Source organism: Apis florea, unplaced genomic scaffold (assembly GCF_048593485.1).
Source record: "Apis florea isolate Af1SG1 unplaced genomic scaffold, ASM4859348v1 contig_3170_pilon, whole genome shotgun sequence".
Classification (NCBI taxonomy): domain Eukaryota; kingdom Metazoa; phylum Arthropoda; class Insecta; order Hymenoptera; family Apidae; genus Apis; species Apis florea.
Window position 1 is genome coordinate 5,076,029 of NW_028256714.1, and position 16,217 is coordinate 5,092,245.

At 33.8% G+C, this 16,217-nt stretch overlaps 1 protein-coding gene across 9 annotated transcripts in view; it reads right to left on the reverse strand.

The window, feature by feature from the left end:
• Positions 1-16,217, reverse strand: part of LOC147657379 (uncharacterized) — a 70,083-nt gene that overhangs the window by 23,632 nt on the left and 30,234 nt on the right. For all 9 annotated transcript variants that reach the window (XR_015292555.1, XM_086910099.1, XM_086910106.1 and 6 more), the window contains 19 exons: positions 12,601-12,723; positions 12,032-12,210; positions 11,501-11,748; positions 10,641-10,897; positions 10,024-10,215; positions 9,575-9,757; positions 8,028-8,636; positions 7,788-7,964; positions 7,490-7,673; positions 7,289-7,416; positions 6,627-7,076; positions 5,625-5,991; positions 5,071-5,516; positions 3,090-3,483; positions 2,401-2,703; positions 2,143-2,309; positions 1,095-1,379; positions 595-775; positions 69-283 (listed from right to left, as the gene is read on the reverse strand). Coding sequence is in view for 8 of the 9 variants with exons in the window: in XM_086910099.1 (XP_086766225.1) it covers positions 69-283; positions 595-775; positions 1,095-1,379; positions 2,143-2,309; positions 2,401-2,703; positions 3,090-3,483; positions 5,071-5,516; positions 5,625-5,991; positions 6,627-7,076; positions 7,289-7,416; positions 7,490-7,673; positions 7,788-7,964; positions 8,028-8,636; positions 9,575-9,757; positions 10,024-10,215; positions 10,641-10,897; positions 11,501-11,748; positions 12,032-12,210; positions 12,601-12,723 (5,088 nt within the window). In the remaining variant the exon portion in view is untranslated. The remainder of the gene's footprint in view (positions 1-68; positions 284-594; positions 776-1,094; positions 1,380-2,142; positions 2,310-2,400; positions 2,704-3,089; positions 3,484-5,070; positions 5,517-5,624; positions 5,992-6,626; positions 7,077-7,288; positions 7,417-7,489; positions 7,674-7,787; positions 7,965-8,027; positions 8,637-9,574; positions 9,758-10,023; positions 10,216-10,640; positions 10,898-11,500; positions 11,749-12,031; positions 12,211-12,600; positions 12,724-16,217) is intronic.

Here is a 16,217-nt window from a genome sequence, read left to right on the forward strand (position 1 = left end):
AAATACAAAAAAGAAAGCAGGAATCTTATGTTTTTCCAATGATGAATTTTATTTTAGCGAACACTCACCAGAATACGTTCGTTCTCAGTGACCTCGCCACTGTCGGAGAACCATCTGAGTTCCGGTTTCGGCTCTCCAACCACCGCGCACTCGAAAATGGCGGTCTCGCCTTCCGCGACGAGAGAATCGGTTGGAAGTTTGACGAATCTTGGTGGTGAACCCGCCACGAATGTTTCCTCGATCTCTGTTCGCGCTCTGTCCAACTTCTCCGAAACAGTAACCGCTGAAACATTATATTGTTATTTGTTTATAGATTGAATAATTATATAAAGATTGAAACGAATATGAAATTTTTAATTTACAAAGGAACACGTTGCGTACAAAATGTTTGGAATAATTAAATTAAAGATTAAATTTAAATTTATTTCTTGAAAAATATTTCAAATATAAAAAATTGATACACGATCATTCTTTTCTCGTTCTTCATTCTTTTTTAACAGTTTAAAATATTTACGTTTACAATATTATTAAAACTATTGTAGTAAAGATAATTTTAACATTTATTAAATATCTACATTCAACGATTCAACTTACGCGTCACTGTTAATGTGCACTGACTAGATGCTTCACCGCCAGAATTAATGGCGACTACTTTGTACACGCCAGCATCGTCTAGGAAAGCCTCGTGAATGACCAAGGAACACTTGTCACCCTGGAACAACAGCTGGAAATCGGCCGATTCCTTCACTGGTTGATCGTCGTGATACCAAATCACCTGTCCCAACAGATTTACAAATTTTCTGTTATAAAAATAAATTCAATAAATCACGTTAAATCCAATTTTCAAAATAACAATCTCATTTCTAATATTATATCTGAAAAATTGTAAAATTCTCGTAGACTCTTACTCTTATTTCCTCTCCTTTTATTAGGAATCTAATATTTTAATCCAATCTCAATTCACCATTATCGAATAAGTACTTTCGAGAGAAACTTCGAAACCACATTTACGAATTCGATCGTTTCAGAAACTCGATATTCCCCAATATTCCATAAGAAGAAACAGAAAATGAACGAGTTCACAAAACACTCACTTCCGGCTCGGGTTGTCCAACGATCACGCAGTCCAGGCGGACGGAGTGGCCCTCCTGAACCTTGAGGTCCTTCAACGGCATCTGGATCTTGGGCACGACGGGCTCCATGTCGCTGCAGGCGAATTCCGAGTCGCTCGTCTCGTGCGGAAGCCGCCCCTTCACGGACACGTTGCAAGAGACGGTGGCCTCGCCGGCTTCGTTCTTGGCGACGACCGTATAACATCCGGCATCCTTGGCGAACGCCTCCGAGATGACCAAACTGCTCCGTCCACCGTCCATTTGTATCTAAAACAGCGAATCCCTGAGCGTGCAAGTTTCAATTCTTCGTTTTCGGATCGCGTTGCTTTATTTCGAATTCGGCGCGATCCGGCTATAATTAACGCTGCTTCGGTCGCCTCGCCTCGAATGGAGGAGAAGCGAGAGGAGACGAGGAAACGACGATGTTTTCGTTGAAAAATTACGTCGTTTTGTTTTTTTTTTTTTTCTTCTTCTTTAAGATTGATTGGATTTGTTTATTTTGTAAATGGTATTGGTTTTATTGGATTGGTTAATGAGAGAGTTGCTTTTATTATCGTGGTAATATTAAAATGTAAAATAAGTTAAAAGGGAATGGAGATGTAGGAGGTCATTGAAATTAGATGATTTTTATTTCGTCAATGGTGGCTGTAATATTATTCTTCAACTCGTCGATCGTTCTGGGACTATTTTAAGATTACAAGAGTACGTGTTAACTAACTATTAATAAAGGAAAAATTCAATGAACGTCAAGATCGATTTGATGAGAAGAAAAACAAAAATTTATATCAGTAATAAAAACAAATTTCACTAAACATTATGTTCAAAATTTATTGGAAAATCAATTGAAATTGAAATTGAATGTTATAGAGAAGAAATATTGATATTTTGTTTTTTAAAAATGTGCATTTTAAATTTTCTAGAGAAAAAAATTAAGGAGAAACAAATTTTGCTTTTGAAATTTTTAGAGATATTTATTAAAACAAACCAAATATAAAATTGTGAATGTAAATTTTAATTATCAAATGATTACCTTCAAATTCATGCTTTCTTCGACGGGTCTTCCATCGTGATACCAAGTTAAAGTGGGCATCGGATTCCCTTTTGCTTCGCATTCGAGTTTCACTCTTTGACCTGCTCTTCCCATGGCATTCGAAAGAGGTGTGACAAAATATGGTTTCTCCGAAGTGAATTCCGCAGCTGTAGATAAAACGATAATATGAATCTTACTTCTGGATACAAAATTTTTTCCAAACATTGTTATTCAGCGATAAAATGTATAATTCCTCACGTTCAACATCGAGAAAAGCGGAAGTGGAGGCTTGGCCCAATCTGTTCGTGGCCTTGCACGTGTAAGTAGCTTTGTCTTCTAAGAAAACTTCCTCGAATTTTAATACAGCCTCGCCATTATTGTAAGTGATAACGTAATCGGGGGAATTATCGATGTTCACGTCGTTCTTGAACCATTGGACGGTTGGCAGTGGATTACCTTCGACTATGCAGTCCAGTCGATGAGAAGAATTTTCCAAAGCCACCGAGGCCATCAACTCTTTCACGAAAACTGGAGGACTCGGTTGCTCTTCCGGTGCAGTTTCTAAAAATCAAATTTATAAAAGGATAAATTTGTAATACTGGAAGTCAGCAAATGAAAATTAATTTTGAAATAAAATTAATCTCTGGAAAAGATTGTAACACATGTTTAACTTCAATTTAGAAAAATATATTGAAACGCTCTCTTTTACTTTCATTTTATTTTATGATAAAAATATTTATCTTTCGAAAAGAGATTGTATCTATTTTTCTCATAATATTAGAAAGAAATAAAATATTAAATATTATTATAGAAGAAAATAAATTTTACCAAATTGATACAAATTTAAAAATATTAGAAACGATAGTATAATTCTCTATTATCAAAAGTTACATTTAAGTAGACATTTAATTTCTCATGAAATGAAATATTAAAACTTGCAAAATCACCTTTGACAGTCAATGTGGCGGACGTTTCCGCTGATCCAGCTATATTGAAGGCTTTGCAAGTGTATTTCGCAGAATCTTCGGCAAAAGTTTCTTCGATCGTCAATGTGCAAATTCCATGAATGTAAGTGGTCAAATAATCAGGGTTATTCAAAATCGAGATTCCATCCTTGTACCATATTACTTCCGGTGTTGGTTGGCCAACGAGATTGCACTGGAAAGTGAATTTCTCTCCTTCCTGTACGGTGGCGTCGTGTAAAGGAATCGTAAACTCTGGTGCCAATGGTGGACCACTTTCCTTGTGCGCTCTTTCAACTGATTTTTCGCGAATTTCTTCGGTGATGATTTTCTTTTGTGGACTTGGTTCACGAGACGGTACTCTTTTCTCAATTTCCGTCTGGAATGCAAATTCAATATTAAATTTATATGAAATAATTCTAATGTCATCACAGTTATCTTCAAAAATTATGAAATCAACAATATTAACATAATTAAACACAAATTAAATAAAAGTATAATTTACTTTAACCGAATAACTTTTTCTTTAGAATCTTCATCAATATATATATTGATAAAATAATTGTGAGCAATATTCTTCCAGAAATGAACATATTTATACAACGTGATTTATCCCAAAAGTTGATTAAACCTTATTAAAAATTAGAACAAATTCAATTCCGCTATGACTTCAAAGATAATGACTTCCAATCGACGAGTAAACGATCGTTAAAAACAGAGAATCTTGCTCTTTAAAACTCTTTTTCATTTAACCCAATACGACTTCCGGTTCCCGAGATATCATCGTGTAAACGAAAAGATGATTTTTAACCATTTACCTTAACCTGATAAAACCTGATATTAAAATCAAAGAAAGTTTAAACCGCTGTAACTTCAAAGATAATGATTTTCGATCAACGAGCGAAGGATCGTTAGAACCGCGGAAGCTTCCCCTTTAAAATGCTTTTTTATTTATCTCGATACGACTTCCGGTTCCCGAGATATCATCGTGTAAACGAAAAGATGATTTTTAACCATTTACCTTAACCTGATAAAACCTGATATTAAAATCAAAGAAAGTTTAAACCGCTGTAACTTCAAAGATAATGATTTTCGACCAACGAGCGAAGGATCGTTAGAACCGCGGAAGCTTCCCCTTTAAAATGCTTTTTTATTTATCTCGATACGACTTCCGGTTCCCGAGATATCATCGTGTAAACGAAAAGATGATTTTTAACCATTTACCTTAAACCTGATCAAGCGGTATTAAAATTAAAAAAAGTTTAAACCGCTATAACTTCAAAGATAATGATTTTCGATCAACGAGCGAAGGATCGTTAGAACCGCGGAAGCTTCCCCTTTAAAATGCTTTTTTATTTATCTCGATACGACTTCCGGTTCCCGAGATATCGTCGTGTAAAGAGAAAGGTAATTTTTGATCGTTTATTGTCTCCATCCTTATCTCTTATTCGGACCTCTCGCTCGCACCTCGTCTCACTGATCTATCCCAAACCGCAGACAAGCGATAGACGCGATTCCTGGAAAAACTCGTAGTACGCATTTCCAGGAAAAAATATAGGTCACTGCCCCATTCATAATCTTCGCGCCGTATTAAATATTACGAAAACTTTGAGTGTTTATATCTCAACAACCGATTGAGATATCGGGATAAAACAAAAAGGAGATTCAATGGCATGGATTTCTCTGTTTCTCGAATAGGTTTTAATCACAAAATTTCTAATTTCTTTTCATGTTTTTTTTAGGTGAAAAATCGATGTTTCGTTTAAAATTTTGTGTTAATGATTTGTTATAAAGACATAATTTGTCTTATATAATGTTATATATATATTTTTTATACTAATTGAATAATTGAAATGTGTTTTAGCTATATAAAAATTAGCACGTCTTTTAGACTTCTTGGACAAATAGTTAACATTTATTGACGATTAAAATTGTTCAATTGAAATAATTTGTTATCAATTGTCACCTTCTGTAAGATGTGTATTTCTTTTTTAATGGTGGCGGAAGTAATCATTTCTTTGACATAACTTTGATCGGTTTCGATCTTCTCCGTTTGTGCCGACACCGAAAACGATGGAGGAGGAGTAGAAACTTTTTGAATTTTCCTCTCTTCCTTCAATCTTTTCGCTTCTATCGTTGCTTTCTCCAATGTTTCGGCTGCTAATTTCTCGGCAATTTTCTTCGCGTTCTCCGCTTCCTCTCTCGCTGCCTCCGCGGCAGCCATTTCCATTCTCGCGGCTTTTAACTTTTCATCCGCTTCCCGTTTTTCTATTCTTAATTTCTCTTGTAAATCTTCGGCATTTTTCAAATTTTGGGCCAATGTTCGAAGCTCGGATGAAATGACGGCGAAGGAATCCAACATCTGTCGATTCTCGACCACGACTTCGTTGAACTGTGGTAATCTATCCGTGTCTGATAATGAAATAATATAAAAAAAAAAAAAGATAATACAGAAAAATATAAAAATACACGAAAATTTTAATATTTTTCGAATTTGAATCGAACATTTTTCTCGCTTACCAAAAACAATCGTCGACAATTCTTTTAATTTTTCGATTCTCTTTTCCTGCATCTCTTCGCCTGGCTTCAGATAACTCTCGATCTCTTGAAGCAATACCATTGCGTCTTTAGGCGTCTTTACCGTGGTTGCCTTCCTTGCTATCACCACCAACAATTTACTGCCCTCCCTATTCCATTCCTTGGCTTCCTCTAAGAGCATGAAATACTCTATGGCCAAATTCGTTCGTTTCTTCGTTTCTTCGATCTTCCTCTTCAAATTTCTCCATCTTTCTCTCAACGAAGAAACGTCTTTCACGATTTGAGGCGTCAAAACATTGATCGACTCTTCTGTCGTTCTCACAAAAGTCTCGATCCTCTCTTCCAAAATCTATGAAACGAGAAATAAATTTAATTCAATTGTTTCAAAAATTGAAAATATATAAGTGTTTGCATATATTATATTCAAATTTCATTTTATATTAAATACTCTTCGCTTGATTTATTTTAAACATTTTCTGCTTACCTGCATTATATTCCTACGATTGGCGTAAAAAAATTTATTGTTACCATTAGTTGAGATTAAAAGAAAAGATTATCAAAATATTATTTAGCAATAGTATGTTTATAATTTAATTTCTTATTAATTACAACAAAAAAGAATACAATAAAATTTATTATAGTAGAACTCCAAATTTAAAAATTTTAGATAATATCTAATTATTGTTAATAAATATTTTCATTATAGAATTAGACATAATATGAGACAATGAACACAATTGAAGCATTATTTCCAAATTTGAAATATCTATTTGGATAAAATATTTCGTTAAATCTCAAATTATTAAGTCTCAACAAAGAGAATTAGATTGGATTTCTATATGAACAACTTGATTATGTAAATCTTATCTATCTCTCGATTTCAATTACCAGGAACAACAATTTAAAGACAGAAATAAAAAAACATGTTAGCAAAATTTTGCTAAAAATTGTCATCCACCCCGAAAGAATTGTAACAATTCTTACCGTGACAGTTTTCTCGAACTGCACGAACGAAGAGGCGGCAACCCTTGCCGTCTGAAGATTCTCACCGATCTTCGTATCCACCTTTTTCAAATGTTCGTTCAAATCGTGCAGCTCGTTGTCGATCCTCTCCAGATCCTCGGCGAAGGTACAAGTTCTCCGATACTCTTCGATTTTAGTGGTCGTCTGTGACCAGAACACTTCGAAATCGGTGGACAACGAGTCGAAGGCGCGTCTCAATTTCTCCATGTCGCGAACACCAGCCTCAGCTGGCTCCTGCCGCTCGATTTTAACCATCGTTTCTTGCACCTTCGATCCGATCTCACCTTGCCTCTCGGAAATGGACCATCTCATCGCGTCGAGCTCGTTGAATAGAGCCTCCACTTCCGACAATTTTCTCAGAGACGTTACACGCGACACTTGGCTCTTCAACTGTTCGATTTTGTGCTCGACCTTTCGTGAAAAAGTATTTTTATGCACACGTAATAAATCGCAATAAATTTTATCGAATAGAATAAATGCAGATTGATTTCAAATTTACTGTTAGTTCAATTTTATGCTATATACGTTTTTGAAATTGGCCAAATTAAATTTGAAAAATGTTGTCGACAAATTCTTAATTGTTACAAAATTGTAAACGATATGTGTAATTATATCAATTATACCTCTTCGATATTCTTGAAGATAGAGATCAACGATTCGAGGAGATTTTCATAATCCCTGGCGGTCGTGCGAAGATTCTCGTGCATACGGCGAAGTCTCTTCAAGATTTCATCCTCGATTTGCACTTCGCCTTTCGAATTTAAAATTTCACTTAAGATTTTCGAATCGTGGAAAATTAATCTCTAGAATTTACGTTACGTTACCCTTTTGTGCCAAAGCATTCAATCCTTTGATCCTCGAATCCAACTCGTCCACGGCTTTGTTCAACTCGGGCAGGATACGATCCTTGGATCCTGCCAGATCTTGAAGAATGTTCACTGTCTGATGAGAGAGAGACGTGATCACTGGATACAGTTGGTCGCTGAATTTAGACACCCATTCCATCGTCTGGAAAGAATAAACAGAATCGAATAATATTTGTCGAGCAACGAATATAAACAGTACGCGATAAATTTCTTTTGATAATAAAAATAAAAACAGTTGAATTCGAGAAATTTGTACCTTTGTACTTTCTTCTATTTTTCGTTCATGCTCGATCCGTTTCTCCCTCAAAATCTCGATCGTGGTTCGCCACTTCTCCCAAGATTCGGTCACGGTCAACTGTTTATTGGCAAACTTTTCTAAAAGCATCTGAACGCATATGCAAGCCCTTGGCACATCCAAATAGGGATCGTCGATCTGGAAGATAGAGCGCTCTTTTTAAAAAAGAAAAAGGCCTAAAAAATTAAATGAATCGAGTACCTTGACAGCAGCATCCAAGAACGCCTTCCCGGTACCGGTTAATTTCACATAAAGCGGTTGAAGATCCTTCCAACGTCTTCCAATCAGCTCGATCCTTCCTTCGTCCAAAACGTCAACGTGCCTCTTCAACTCGCCCTCGATGGACTCGATCTCGTTCGTCAATTCCTCGACCACCACGTGGAATTGAAGGTAAAGTGATCCTAAATCGATTCTTCTCGCCACCAAATCCTTAGTCTTCGACCAGGAGTTCCTCAACTCCTCGACCTTGGATCGCAATTCCAACTTCTGCGACTCCTCGAGCCGTTCCCCGATCGGAAGAATTTCGAACTCGAGATGCTCGACCTCGTCGGTTCTCTGCTCGAGATCGTGCAACAGCTGGCGGTGGAGCCTGCAGAAATCCTCCGCCATTGTGACGTCGCTGCCCATGTCTTGGTGACCCTGAAGAAACGCTTCGGGTATGCCCATTAACCACTTTCTCAGCTCGTCATGCTTGTCCAGGAACGTGTTTATGATCCTCGATATCTCGAGATTCTCCTTCTCGTGAGCCGTGCACCGTTCCATCAACCGGATCTTCCGGTTCTCCAACTCCTCCACCGCCCGTTTCACACCCTGTTAAGAGTGGAAAATTATGATCGTTTATTTTAAGTTTAAGAATTTTTAAAAATTAAACGCAAATATTATTCTATTGATTAAGATCAATAATCCTGATTAACTCGTGATTAGTGGTTCGTTAGTGAATGTGGTATTCGATATGTTTGGTAATTTTTTCATTATTACGTGTGATAATGTGAGATATATTTTGAGAGGGATCGAGACAAAGAAAAAGAAGGTTGGCGTGCAAAAATCGTGGGTTGAGGTTTATTTATCGAGTTAATAAGCAATTTATGTTTGTGTTGTTTAAACTCTGTCTTCGTCTCGCTTCGTCTAAAGCAAACGTAAAACGTATTTATAACTTCGTAAATAAGCCTGAAACGGAATTTTTGTATACCCAATCTTTCGCGTTTGTTTTAGTCTCTAGAAATCTACTCGCCAAACCCGTGTCCTTCGAACATATTAATACCCTGTATATTTTCTTCAATCTATCTTTCATTTTTATTGTACTTGCAAACGTTCTATATTTCTTGAAAATTATATAATCTTATTCGAAAGAGGAATGCACGCAAATATGTTCAATTTTCATTCTCTGACATTTCTTTTTATCTCTGATACAGTTTAATAAACGTAAAAGAATTTTCATAATTCATCCATCATTCTCGATATAATGTCTTTGCTCACAAATACAAATATATTCAATATCGGTTAATTAGATTCTAATTTGAAGTTTAAAAAAAAAGATATACAGATCCTTCAGAAATATAAGTAAATTTTTCAACACTCTGTAGTTGAATACAATAATTTTAAATTACTTAGAAAGGTACAATCGAAATACGAATAAATACGATCGTCGAGAAATAATGCTGATTGAAAATTCATTGGCGAACGATTTCTATTCGCTATGCATGCTTTCGCAATTTCAACTGCCACGAGTTAATCTCTCGATCTCTAACCTCAGCCCCAGGCGCTCCTCTTCCTGTGATGTCCAAGAGGGCGTATCCTTCCTCCAAAGGTTTCGCGGTAACGTCTTCGATGGTGGCGACGGTCTGGGCATGGAAACGAGCTAATCTCGTCGAATACGGGGGATGCTCTGTGGTCACCAGCTGAATCTCCAATTGATCCAACTTCGTGATTGCCTTCGAAAAAGAATAAAATTGCAAAACTTAACTCCCCTCCTAATATTTTATCGTCATAAATTATTCGTAATTTTTTTAAATAAAAAAGAAAATGTTTCGCGATTATTTTTTTAATGAAAAATTATTTTCTATAAATAATTCTACTTTTTCTATGTAACAAAATTTATTATTTATATTTGATAATAATTATTTAGTTTAGATTTTTCTTTCGTAGACGATGTAGACAAAGTATTTAAATGGAACAAGTATAAAAGGTCAATGCTCACCGATCTTGCCGAATCAAAGAAGGCCACCGCTCTATTCAACAACGACTCGTACTGATCTAAATCGTTGACATAATCAGCCGCGGCGCCAAGGATCGCATAAGCTTGTTCTGTCGCCTGTTCACCGGCAAAGTGTCCCGATGACACTAATCGTTCGGTCGATTTCGTTATTTTGATCGATCTGTCTTGAAATTCCTGTGATCATCGTATAAACGGAATTATATTAAACGATATTTTTTTTTCAATCAAACTTCTCTCTTTCATCGTTTCATAATTCATTATTCCATTTCTAAAAATTTATATTTGTGAATCTCAATATAATTAACATAATAATCGAACTACAAATCATTACGGAAAATCAATTTTCCAAATTTATTCAAATCTAAATCTCTCTCTCTCTCTCTCTCTCTCCTTTTCTGTCGAAAGATATCTCATAATTTCAAATCTTAAAAATAATTAACTAAAAAAAAAAGTATATATAAAATAAGATATGTAATAATTCGATAAAAATATTTCCTATTAGATTGTAAAATAAATAATAAGAAAAGTTAATTTATCGATTATGTTAATGAAGAAACTAGAGGTGGTTAATTCAGAGGAGTAATAATTCAATAAAATACCTTAGCCTCAGCCTGTAATTTTTTCAATTCGAACAGGAGCAATTCCGCGCTCGACGCGGAATCTCCCAGCTGATCGCAGCTGCTCGACAGAGCAGCGATTCTATCGTTCAAGATCTCCTCGAGATCGCGTAGATCGGTCGCTAACAGAGCTAAAGCCAAACATTGCTCCAATTGTGTCTTTCTACTGCGAAACGATGCCTCGATCAACCGCCTCCTGTCGTGGAGCTCCTCCAACCATTTCTCAACCTTCAACACGGCTGCAAATAATACGAAGAGCGTTGATTTTAAAAAATATTTCCCTCGAAAAACGATGATAGATTTTGCTGGAAACAAGAATATTTACTTTTAATTAGAAAATGTAATCATTGAACGTTAAATATGCGTGTCTCTGAATAAGATGATTCATATTACTTTATTGTTAATTACAAATTACTTCTTTCGTCGAATTACATAACGAATCATAAAAATTTTTAGATACATCTGAAAAAAGAGAAATAATAAAAATGAACAAGCCTTATCTTGAGAATAAAAATACAATCGTTAAGTATCTCTTTAATTATTAATAATTCTATCTTCTATCGATCTAGTAAAAAAAATATAAAGATTTTCAAACTGTATATACTCGTCTCGTCTTCTATTAAAAGAAAAAAAAAAACAAATATAATGTTAATTCTTATCTAAAAATCTCGTGATAACTGCTGATCGTTATTGAGCATTCGATTCGATCTCGCGTTACTCCTCTCGCATACCAAAACAGAGGCGAAAGGAACACGTCGGTTGTGTCATCGATTAAAAACGAAAGGTGTACGTACAATGGATATAATTGTGCTCCACAATTAATCGCAACAATTAAAACTCACCGTGATCAGCTTCGAGCTTAATTCTCTCAGGCCTGGAGTCCAGGGTGCCTTCGTTCGCTATCTCCTTCAGCCGGTCCAATAAATTCTTCCCCTCTTGCAACGCGCCCATCAACGCCTCGAGCATGTTCTTTCGAAGATCGTGGATTTTCGACAAGAAGTTCTTCACCGCCTCGATCTCGATCGGCAGCAACGTGTCGTTGCAAGCCATCTCCAGTGCCCTCATGCTCTCTCGACACTCCTCCGCTCGGCTGTAACATTTTATTATCGTGCGTTTCGATGAAGTATTCTTATCACGCTTGACTACAAAGAATTTAGAATCAATCAGTGAAAGTGAAAATTCAGAGTTTTTTCGAAAAATTCAATCAATTTTTGAGATTACGACACATTTTATTGGAATTGTCTCATTTTAATTAATTCATTATGTTTCGTGTGCCTATCATTCGCAATTTTCTGTGACAGTATTTGATATATTATATTACAATTATATTACAATTTTGTTTTATTTACACATGTCAAGATAATTGTACGAACCATTGGAATAACACGTTGGAGTCGAGGATTTGTTTTCGACGTTCCAGAAGCTCGTTCACATCGCGCCAAGCTTGGCCCAACGTTTCCGCCATCGCGGCGTACACTTCCGCTCTTGGCCTCTGGTTCGAGATCAACTGATCAGCCTGACGGAGCAACTCCTCCACCGGACTCTGTTTGCTCTTGTGTCGAGAACAGAAAAAAAAGAAAACTTATTTACTCTCCGCATAATAATTACATCCGTTACCCGGATCTTCATTTTGATTTAATCCAATTTACGTATCCTTTTTAATGTATCTTTCCAATGTAAAAACAGAAATATTTGAAATTGAAATTCAACGGAACAGAAGGAATATTAACACAAAATTGTTAAATATAAAAATTGTATATAAGAAATTGAATTTGAGATCTCTTCGTAATTTCGTAATATTCACAGAATAATAATAATAATGTATTAAATATTAATAAATTGAATATGTCAAAAAAGAAGATCGATTAAACTATGCATAGATAGGATAAAATTAACAATTTTAAAATGAAACGAATTTTCTAGATAAGTTTGTGTCAGTTACCTGCAATCGAAGCAGAACCTCGTCGTGCGCGTTCGAGAGCTCGGTGGCTTCCTTCACCGTGGCACCGAGCTTCGTTAGTTCTGGTTGAACCTCCAGAACCTTCAATCTCAGCCATTCCCCGCTCTAAAAAAAGCCGGACAGCAAAATATAATAAAATAAATAAAAAGAATTGTGATAATTAATAACACGCGTGATATTCGTTAACAATAATATTTCTCGATAATTGGCGGTCGTGAAACTCGTAACAAGGCGAGAGACGCGCAATACTGAGCGAGATGTCATTGCCATTTTAGGAAATCTCACGCAAGATCACCTGCAAAAACCGACTAGTCGTTGGAATTGGAAAATGGGAACGCGTTTCATTGAGCTGTACGAACGACCTCGTTGCAACGTTATGAGATTCGATTTTTCTTTTTCATCCCGATTGCGAAGCGAAAATTACGTATGCGCACGTTTGGAATCATTTCCTTTGGAGGATCTTTTCGAAAAACGTGTATAGAGGTTTATATTGGACGTTGCGTTTTATTTATTAAGATTTTAATACACTTGGAAAGAATTGCATCGAAAAATATGATGCAAAAAAATTTAATTTTAATTGTAACAAATTTTCTTCTTTCTGTCTTCTTAAATTAAATGGATTACGTGTTCCATTAGATGTTTCTAACTATTTTCTAATTTAAATTTCGTATCTAATTATCCTTAAAAATTATCGTGTATAATAGACGACGAATAATTACATTTAAAAATGAAATTAAGTCCAATGTAACACGATAAATCTACGAAAATATTTTGTGCACGTTTTAGAGAGACACGCGTCCGTCAAGAGTCCGTGGAATTTTCCTTTTGTACCCCGGATCTATTTCAAATCGTTTTCAAGAGACGCGAACGAGCATCCAGAAACCATCTCGACGACGCGTTTGTTTATCCAACGTGCTGAAATATCGTCGACCCAATTTTTCTGCCTCGAGGAGCGAGGGGAGATCAATCTTTCGCAAATCTCAAGGAGGGCCGTAAAATTTCAACGTTTCCCCGTTCGATCGTGTTTGCAAATTCGTGTGTACACAATGACTGGGTTAACGAACGATAAGATAAGCAAAAGAATGAATTAACAACGATTAATTATAAAGTTGTTTATAAATTGAAAGATGGTTTTAAAATAATTAAAATAGAGCGGAGTTAAAAGATATATTTGCAAGGAAAAAATTTTAATGATAAATTGTGTTAATCTGAAAATTTGTTATATGTATTATAAAGATATTTGTGCGTCTGTCTGTATGCAAATGAGTTTATTCATAGAGTCGAAGGTGTACGTTCTATTTCGTTGCGACAAGAAAAAAATATGACTGCTGAGTATCTATTTTTATTTGTTTTCTTTTCTTTCTTTTCTTTTCTTTTTTTTTTTTTTTGACGATTATGAATTGTAACGTAATATGAACAATTGATAATGATTTCTTCTTTAAAATTGGTATTAAATTTATTTATTGAATCGTTTAAGATTTAATCTAATTTAATGTTGTCAGAAAATTTTGTTGAAGACGCACAATTAGTTTTAACACAATTTAAATTGAAATTCTATAATATATATTGTAAAAATTATAATTGTATCATTATAATTTCATAAGAATTTATTATATATATAATACGTGTTAAAAATTTCAAATCTCTACGTCGTTTCTTACCTAACCGTTTCTCCGTTTCTATACGAGGCGTAATTATATGAAAATGAAGAATTATAAGATTCATGAGCAGCGACAATCATACACTTGAGAATAACCAGCGAGATTTACGTGCAATCGACGCTCAAATGTCAATTATTTCTAATCGAATGCATCGTTGATCGAACAATTGTAACGCTTTCTCGATTTTAATGCGTCAAATTATGAAGAATTTTTTTTTTTTCTTTTTAATTTTCATTTACATTAACGGTAATTTGAATCACTGATGAGATTTCATCGTTGAAGGTAAAAGGCATCGTTAAGAAAAAAAGAAGATGAGATTTCAGATATGAATTATGATAGTTGTATATAAAAATAAACGAGGAGGACCTTGAGACCTTGTGTTCTACAGACGTCGTTTCGTAAAAAACGAAAATAAAGCGAGTTTCTTTTTCTTGTAATTTTTTTTTTTTTCTATAATTCATTATCGAGAAAATTTAGCATTATATTAATTACAATAATAATTTGAATTTTACATTTTACATTTTGCATATTCATGTAAATTTATTCGTTGGTTGCAATATGGTAATTTAACGAGAAAAATTATTACAGTATATTCGTTCATTGTAGATCATTCCATTTTAATTTTAATTGTAAAATGAAACTAGTTTTAAAAATATCGAATAATATAAATGCAAAATTTATTTTATCTTCGTAATCTTTGTTACACTTGTTGAATTAACAATCAACATGTTAGAATCATCATAGTGATCAAAGCTATAATTAAATAGGTATATATAGTTAATTCTTACGTGTGGAAGAATTGAGTAGAGAATATATACGTGTTTGTACTATTTATGATCAAAGTCCATCGATTTACGAATATATTTTGAATGTAATTTGAAACATATGAAAGAATCTGAAAATTATCTGTAAGTCTATAAAATATACAAAAATTTTATACATAGATATACATATATACATTTATAAAATTTAATCTAAAAGAAAATATATATTTTTATGAAATTAATCTAATAGCAAATATAAATTATTTACAATTATTCAATATTCCAGTCATAAAATTAAAAATTTCTAATTTCATTTGCAAAATAATTTATCTGGAAAAATAATCAATGTAATTATTCAAAATATATTCTCATATCAAATATGTAAATACTATAAATAAAAATATCATTTTATATTATAAAATCCAAAATATTTTATTATTCAACCATTGTAAATTGTAAATTAAACTATTCTTAAACATAAGGAATAAATATAAATTTAATAAAATAAATTTTATTTTATCATTTACCATGTTATATATAAAATCTTTTGAATTGTATAATGTGTTTTTACAAAGAACTACAATTTCGTTCTAGAATCTCGTTCTTCACAGCATCCATTCGTCACAGCACACATAGATATTCACGGATAGATACGTATTTAAAGATATATACATTCCAAGCCAAACAGATTACAGCACAGTTACTACACTGAATACAATGATTCCACACAAACATAAGAACATATAAATATTTTAGAAGTTTAATTCATTGTGTTTAAATTTCACACATTATAAAATGTGAAAATTTATAGAAGAAGATGGATAGTAGATGCCAGTATACGTTCAACTTATGTAAATTTAGATATTATGAAATAAAATGTAGGAAATATTATTATTATTGGAACAAATTATAAACATTTGAACCACGTATTATGATCTATTTATATATTAAAATTTGTAAATTGCAATTAATTCGAAATATCAATGAGATTTAATTTGTTCTAATCCATTGTATTTATATTAATCTTAGAAAATTAAATTATTTCCAAAAATATTCGATAATCAAAATTCTTTGAAACAATATATTAAAAACTGAAATATTTTCATCAAGCAAATACTCTTTAATACCTAATTATTAATACATATACATTAATTATTTATTAAAATTATCTACA